At 37.7% G+C, this 7,815-nt stretch overlaps 1 protein-coding gene across 1 annotated transcript in view; it reads right to left on the reverse strand.

The window, feature by feature from the left end:
- LOC129272795 (DNA-directed RNA polymerase II subunit RPB2) overlaps positions 1 to 6,824 on the reverse strand; it is a gene marked incomplete at its 5' end in the record, with an annotated part of 28,928 nt that extends 22,104 nt beyond the window's left edge. The window contains 5 exons of the mRNA XM_064107240.1: positions 234 to 398; positions 2,594 to 2,811; positions 4,083 to 4,243; positions 4,820 to 4,932; positions 6,576 to 6,824. Of these exons, the coding sequence (XP_063963310.1) occupies positions 234 to 398; positions 2,594 to 2,811; positions 4,083 to 4,243; positions 4,820 to 4,932; positions 6,576 to 6,824 (906 nt within the window). The remainder of the gene's footprint in view (positions 1 to 233; positions 399 to 2,593; positions 2,812 to 4,082; positions 4,244 to 4,819; positions 4,933 to 6,575) is intronic.
- Positions 6,825 to 7,815: the final 991 nt, after the last annotated feature.

Raw genomic sequence — 7,815 nt, forward strand, 5'->3', positions numbered from 1 at the left:
CTACTATTTGGCTACCTGCAGGTTGTCCACAGGTCGCCCACATTGACAGTATCTCACATACATCTCGCATGCATTTGCCAGCAGGAGTGCATGCAAGTCGATTATGCATGCAGAAAAGTTTCAAACATACTCAAAGCTTGTTGCAGGCTATCACCCACAACTCATCCACAAGGCATGCACAGAACAATGTGTCAGGGCCTTAAGCCCCATAAACTTAGGAATGATTAACTCACCATTTCCATCATTTCTGGATCATCAAAGTCGTAGATGATGTGTTCAAGGATGTCACGATCAGCCACGAATCCAAGAGCTCTGAAGACCACCATGATGGGTACTTCCTGTCTGATGTAAGGTAGTACTGATATCATCCTCTGACCAATCGCACTCTTCCTCGCACCCTACAACAACAAACAAGTCAGAATCAAGTATGGATCTTATCTGTAAAGTCCATGTAGAATAGATTACCGAAGTGTGATGTCAGTTGCCATGGTGTCATGGCAGGCTGGTTCTTAGTACGGTCACAGCTGACGATCGTCTGTAAATATTTGTACTTGCAAATGACTTTGGCTCATCTGAAAATAGGTTTCAAGCGATGAAATTCCGATAGCAGCCATTTTCTCCTATGAGAAACACACGCTTTCATTCCGAGTTCATTTGTTTAGAACCAGGCCGCCATGACACCATGGCAACTGATGTCATCGCTTCGGTACTTCGGAGTATGAATGGCTCTCAATGACATGGTGTTACTGTATCAACAATTTTAACCCTAATTCTCCCGGGGGGGGGGGGGGGGGGCCATAATGGCCCCCCCCTCAACAATTTTCGCGATATATCTGCTGCGAGAAATTTTTTGACCTCGCCGCTCACTTACTTTTTACTTTCAAGTCTCGCGCAAATTTTGAGACCAAATTTGTGACGCCCGGGTACGCGGTTACGACATTACGCAACATTATATAAGTGCATGTCAGACCCAAAATTGCTCATAAACGTGATTTCATGTACAAATCCAATGCAAATAGTGTATTTAGCCAAAATTCATAAATGTATCATTATTTCTACTTTTACTGATTAAACTTAATTAATTTTGCCTTGTTTATGATCAGAATTAAGTCTGGAACGATTTCCATTGAAAAAACAATAAAAAACCAAAAGTAAAAAAACAAGGAAATACATAAGAAATTCATAAAACAATAAAATACATAAGAAATTGATTTCCAAACCAAAGTTTTTTTGAATTGCGATTGTTAAGAATGCTACAAAGAATATTTTTACCAAAAATTAGCATTCTAGGAGCTTTATTTAGTGAATTAGAGCAAAAAGTATGATTTATGCATAAATTAGCATAATTAATTCATATAAAATAAAATCTCAATATTTTGGAAAATTTTACCATACAGCCTTGTAGATTACATCACACACTACCAGCGTGCAAATTTTTGCGTCGCTCGCGCGATCGGCGGCCGAGATCTTAAGGGGGGGCCATAATGGCCCCCCCCCCGGGAATGACAAGAATCAAAATACCCCGGGAGCTTGAGGGTTAAGGTATGGTTAAAGCATATTCTTTATCGGGGCATTTAAATATCAATGATATTTCACTAAAAACATTTCATATCAATTATCAAGAAATTCGAGTTTTTAAACTGTTTATATCTAACAATTTGTTTTCTTCTTCAATGCCAAAGTTAAAAGAAAAACATGGATCCTGCTATGAGATATGGCTGGTTCACCAACATAATGCATCATGTGCATCTATCTACTATAAATGGCAATCAAACTTTGCTCTTTTTACAGGATGTTCTTATATTGTTACTTGCGTCCTTTTGACAAAGTATGGCAGAAATGTCCTTACCCTACCAATTTTCATTTTTCAAAACCCCAACTGATCCTGCTATGAGATATGAGTGATTTACCATCATGCTTTTAATGCACTGGCATTCATGTAAACGGCAGAAAGATTTTAGCTCTTTAACTGGAAATGTGTCTGTTGCTTTTATTGTTTGATTTTACATCCATGGACAGTTCAAGAAGCTCATTATTTTGTTAATGACTGTTTTTATTGCTCAAATGGTCTCTTTTGAAATGTTATCACTGTTGTGCCAAACATGTATAGCTCATGGAGCAGATTGTAAAGCATTTCGTAACCCCAAGGAGAAGGCGCTATATACTCAATGGATTCGACTGCTAATGCTGGTCGAAGTTTGATTTCAATGTTAGTTGATTACTGCCAGCAAAATATCGCAGAGTCTGGCATTGTACGTTCATTATGTGCTGCGATACCATGAGAGCGGGAAGGGGGTAATGTAAGTACCACTTTCATCTGTGCTTGTTTATGAAAAGTCGGCATGTGGGTACAAACTCGCAAAACTTCTGCGTTGAATTAAAACAATAAAGAGCAACATTTGTAGTCAATAAATAGTGATTAAACTTTTCAAAATCAACAATAATTTTTGGCATATTGTGTTACTGTGGTATACCAACATAAGCATAAAATCATTATTAGACATTCAATATCGCATAATTTTGATAATATTGAAATATCGCCCAGCACTATCGACTGCTTCCTTCTGGTCCCAGTACGGCCGGGTTTCCTTACCTGGCCTCCCTTGGCCATCATATGAACCCAGAGGGTACTGGTTGGACGTGATGAATGCTCAAGGCATGATCTGCACTCTGCAGTGAAGGCATACTTGGAGTCTTTCTTGGCAAAGACATACACCGAGTTGGTGGACATCTTCTCTTGGGCGATGAGAACCTTCTCAGAGCCGTTGATGATGAAGTAGCCTCCGGGATCGAGGGGACACTCGTTCAATTCTGTAAATTATGGGAAAATAAAGTTGATGGTAATTGTAAAGATGCAATGGGTGATTTCAAGTCCGGTGTTGGCCATGGTGTTGGTGTTGAAGTTTGGATTGCTTCCCCTAGCTCCAAAACATATCCAGATCACACTATTGACATCTCAACAAAAAGTGAGTGACTTTTCAGGACCATCTTCATTTCATTTTTTGTGTTATAATCATGTAAAAACTGACCTAACACCAACACCAAAAGGTCAACACTGAACTTGAAATCACCTAATGATTTCCTCCTTGATTTCACTTGACCTCTTCCCAACCAAATCTGTTTATTACTATATGAATAATTATACTTGCTTATATAGCAAGCGCTCTACAGTGCTCTACAGTAATGCAGCATAATTACCCTGGCTTAAGCACAGTAGCTGTTAGACGCGCTGTGTTTGAAGGAATTAATTCTTACCAGGTACCCATTCACCCCACCTGGGTTGAGTGCAGCACAATGTGGATAAATTTCTTGAAGGAAAACACGCCACTGCATGGAATAGTACACTCCATTGAGGGTGTTCGTAAGAATTACGTGTACACAAGGTATCTTTTTAGTTCTAACACAGTCAAACCTGTGCTGTAGGTCACCCATCTATAGCAGCCACCTGCCTATCGTCACCACTAAAACAGATTTCCATCGAGGCAGATCATGTGTATAAGAACCTGTCTATTACAGTCACCTGTCTATAAAGGCCACAATTTGTATCTTCCTTGGGGGTCACTGCAGACAGGTTTCACTGTACTTGTTTGATAATATCAGGATTCCCACAGATATTTGATAACACAATTCCATGACTTTTCCATGACTAAATTGCTGCTTTCCATGACTTCCTTTCGGGCACAGTTTCCCAAATCAGACACTTTATGATGGCCTCCACCTCCCCTCACAGCCATCCGTTCCACCCACTATCTTACTCATGACATGTACATCTAATATCATTAGTATATGTGCCGTTTCTGACCAGGGTACCATGAGAGTTGTGAGACAAGACAAATTAGAAAGCTGCCATAGCCAAGAGGTAAATGCAATTCCATGACTTTTCACAAATTTTCCTAATTTCCTGACTTTCCATGACCACAAATTTTTCCAGGATTTTCCATGACTGTGGGAACCCTGTTAATATGTGGATCCTTATTTCAAGACTGGTAGTAATACTTTACTTATGATTGCTCATCATTGGTCAAAAATATATTTACGCATAATTAGACAAAATGAACGAGGTAGATAGGGCAGTACTGTACCTGTCAGATCACGATCTGTGAGTCCATTGAGGAGGCAGTACGTCGAGCGAAGCATGATGGGAATCTTCCCAATGAAGGTTTTCTGATGGATAGTTTCTTGTGGATCCTCTCCATCCTTGAGTACTGTCTTTGTGATATCAACATACAATGGAGCAGAATACCTGCAATTGAGGACAAAATTATTAGGAATAGTAGAAGGTATGGCTGCAAGATATGATGACAATACCCAAATGTTGTGGCATAGGAACTTCAATCAATAGATGATATTTGGGTCCACCATATACTGCCTCTCACAAAATTACAAACAAATGTTTTACAATTATTCATTGGAATACATAAATACTGGTAAATATATATATATTTTTTAATTAATCAATGTATAATCTTTATCACATATATATTTGTAAGAATTTTCAAAAGTGAACAAAAATATTGAATTCATGAAATCACAGAACTGTATACTGTTAAAAAAAGATTTCCATTTAAAATCATAAAAGAAAATTAAATGATGAAAATGTGGGGTCTACCTAGAAAGAGGTCATGGGGGCGGGGGTGTAACAGGGAAAATATCACATGGGGCATGGGGTGATTCCGCCCCAAAATACTCAAAAGAGCCTGGGAAATTTATAAAAAAAGCCCCACTAAATCCCAATTCACTGCAATGTTAGGGAGAAAGTTGCGAAAAGTATCCCTCGAAAATAAATAATTACTTTTTTGCCTGGGTGTAGTAGACTTACGTGAGATTTCTGAGACGAGCTTCATTTGGCATCATAGGACTCGGTGAGCCATCCTTCTCCCAATGAGTTGGCTTGGAGAGATAGATCTGCTCGAACTTCAGAAGGTATCTTGTCTGTAGACAGCAACATTTGTGTGAAATAAATGATATTTTAAATCATTTTTTTTATGTAGTTCCCTGCCCCTATTGTAGGAACAATCTGAAATGATTTCTAGCTCAAATGAAAAAAAGAGCTTAAAACAGCAACAAACTAGCAGCCTCAGTAGTCCTCAACTACTCACATGTGGCCAACATAATGCAATGTGGCAGGATTAATTCCTTGAATGCACCAAGTGCCTTTAGCAGCTGGAGCTACATACGGTGTAATATATAGTGCGCTATTGAATAGAAAACTAGATAAATCGGCGCCTCATAAATGGTCCAGGCTGAAAATATTTATATATTAATACATAGAGTAGAATTCACTGAGCAAAATGCTGTAAATTTCATCAAAATCGGATAACAAATAATAAAGTTATTGAAGTTTAAAGTTTAGCAATATTTTGTGAATACAGTTGTCATGAATATTCATTAGGTGGGCTGATGATGTCACATCCCCACTTTCAATTTTCTTATGTTATTAGATAAAATCATATTTTTTTCATTATTTCATACTTGTGTGAATAATATGTCTCCCTTATAATGAAATAAGTTGCAGCAATAAATATCTAATGCACTAAATCAGTTGTCAATCCAATTTTTCTGAATAAATTTGAATAAACCTAATTTCATATAATAAAATACAAAAGAACAAGTGGGGATGTGACATCATCAGCCCACCTGATGAATATTCATGAGGACTGTTTTCACAAAATATTGCTAAACTTTAAAATTCAATAACTTTGTTATTTGTTATCCGAATTCAATGAAATTTTCGGCATTTTGCTCAGTGAATTCTACTCTATCTATTAAGCTATTAAACTTTCAGCCCGGACCATCCCTTTAACATTCTGCACTTTGTAGCCTTGTACATGTATAGGCCCACTTGAATAATAACAAACTTCTTCACAACGCAATACATTCATACCATAATTATTATGTTACCAAGTAGCAAAAAAAGTACTTTCCTCTCAAAAGCATTTTAGTTTCTCTGTTCATGAATAAAACTATGGGCTAATTCATTCTCTGTATTATTGATGTTTATCTCAAAATTTAATGTTTATTTTAAAGTTTTGTTGTTTATAACACAGTCAATGATAGACCACACTGACACAAAGTTGATTGTACTCAGTGCCTATCTTGATAGCTTTCAGGATTTATTGCACTCTTGTTTATATTTTCCATTTGCGCTGTGATGTAGAAATGTGGCCAATGGAAAAGTGCCCTAGCTGTAAGATATTGGAACTGAGAGCCGGTGAGAAATTGTGATGCTCATAAATTATCATGGCTTAAGTACATCATGGAGTGAAGCACATGTAAGAATGGAGATAGACAGAGGTTGATCCTACTAAAAAAGTTATTTATTATATTGAAATGGCCACAGGACATTCTCTAAATTTTCATAATAGATAGATTCAGAAGTAATTAAGGTGGGGTTTATGGGGGGATGCGAAATTTTGAACATCTGCAGCCATCCAAAAGTTTATGAGAGTAGCTAAGCAGAAAATTATTTTGATGTGAAAATGATTTTGATGTGGACAAGCATAATCCTCCGCATTGTGGACCCTCGGCCTCAAGGGAAGACCCCATATCAACAGCCTACATGTCGGTGAACTTACAGGCACTTCCTGTTCAGTGGTTAAATGCTGAGCCTCGGCCTGCAGATCAACAGCTGGTGAGTCCTCCACGATTCTCTGAACCGACATCTGGATGAACTCATCGAAGGAGTCCAGCTGCTGACGGACGAGACCCTTCTCATCAAAGTAAGAGCTGATGACGATCCAGCAGGCCTCCTGCCACTGATCGGGGGTCAGGTCATCAGTCTCCTCCTCACCATAAACTTCTGCAGGTACAAAGACAATAGGAGTATATTACAAACGAAGGGAAAGTTCACACCGAACAAAAGTTTGTTGTAAAAATACCAGAAAAAATAGTTATAAGTAGTGGTGAAGATTTGAGGAGAATCCACTGAGATTAAGAAAGTCATTAGAATTTTAAATTGTTGAAGCATTACATCATATATGAGCAGCTACCCCATATGTTATGTCAAATAAAATGCATAAATTTCAAGTTTTTAAATGGTTCATGAAAAGTATAAATATACTTCTTTCAGGAGCGGGTGTGAAATAATTAGTCTGTTGATATACAGAAGGAACAATAAAACCTATTTTTTATTCTTGGAGAAAATGACATTTCATTGTGATACATGGGAAGCTACTTGCATAATGTCGTCACAAATCAAAATACAATAACTTTTCAAATCTTTGCTGGATTCTCCTCAAACCTTCACCAATATCTGTTTATTACTTTTTCTTGCTATTTTTACAATAAACTGTTTGAACTTCCCTTTTTAATTTGCAGAGGAGAAGAGGGTAAAATGCTGGAAGACAACATCCCAATGTATAATCCCAGTTCTATCATAATTCAATATTAACAAATTACATATAATTGACACTAAGAGTTTCCTCTTTCATCTGATTCAGCTCATATGATGCTTCATTCATGCATAAGTAAAACTAAATGAAAGAAAGGATAGATTACTAAAGAGTCTTTTCAGAGACTCCAACCCCTAGCACCCTCTGATCTGGAGATTCTCCCGCCTGGATTCCCAAGCAAACTGGAGACTCCAACTTGATTTTGTTTCCTGCGTCTCCCCCCCCCCCCTAAATTCAGGTGGACCCCCTAACATTTTTGTGGTCCCCCCTTAAAATTTGGTTGATAACCTTTTTTTCCTTTTTTTTTTCTTGCCAAATTGTTTACCTGTCTATCCCAAAATTTCAGGTGGACCCCCCCTAAATTTTTGGCTTCCGCCACCAATGGCTATCTCAGGCTAATTTTCAATGTAATGATGACTCTAAG

This window comes from Lytechinus pictus, chromosome 12, assembly GCF_037042905.1.
Source record: "Lytechinus pictus isolate F3 Inbred chromosome 12, Lp3.0, whole genome shotgun sequence".
Classification (NCBI taxonomy): Eukaryota; Metazoa; Echinodermata; class Echinoidea; order Temnopleuroida; family Toxopneustidae; genus Lytechinus; species Lytechinus pictus.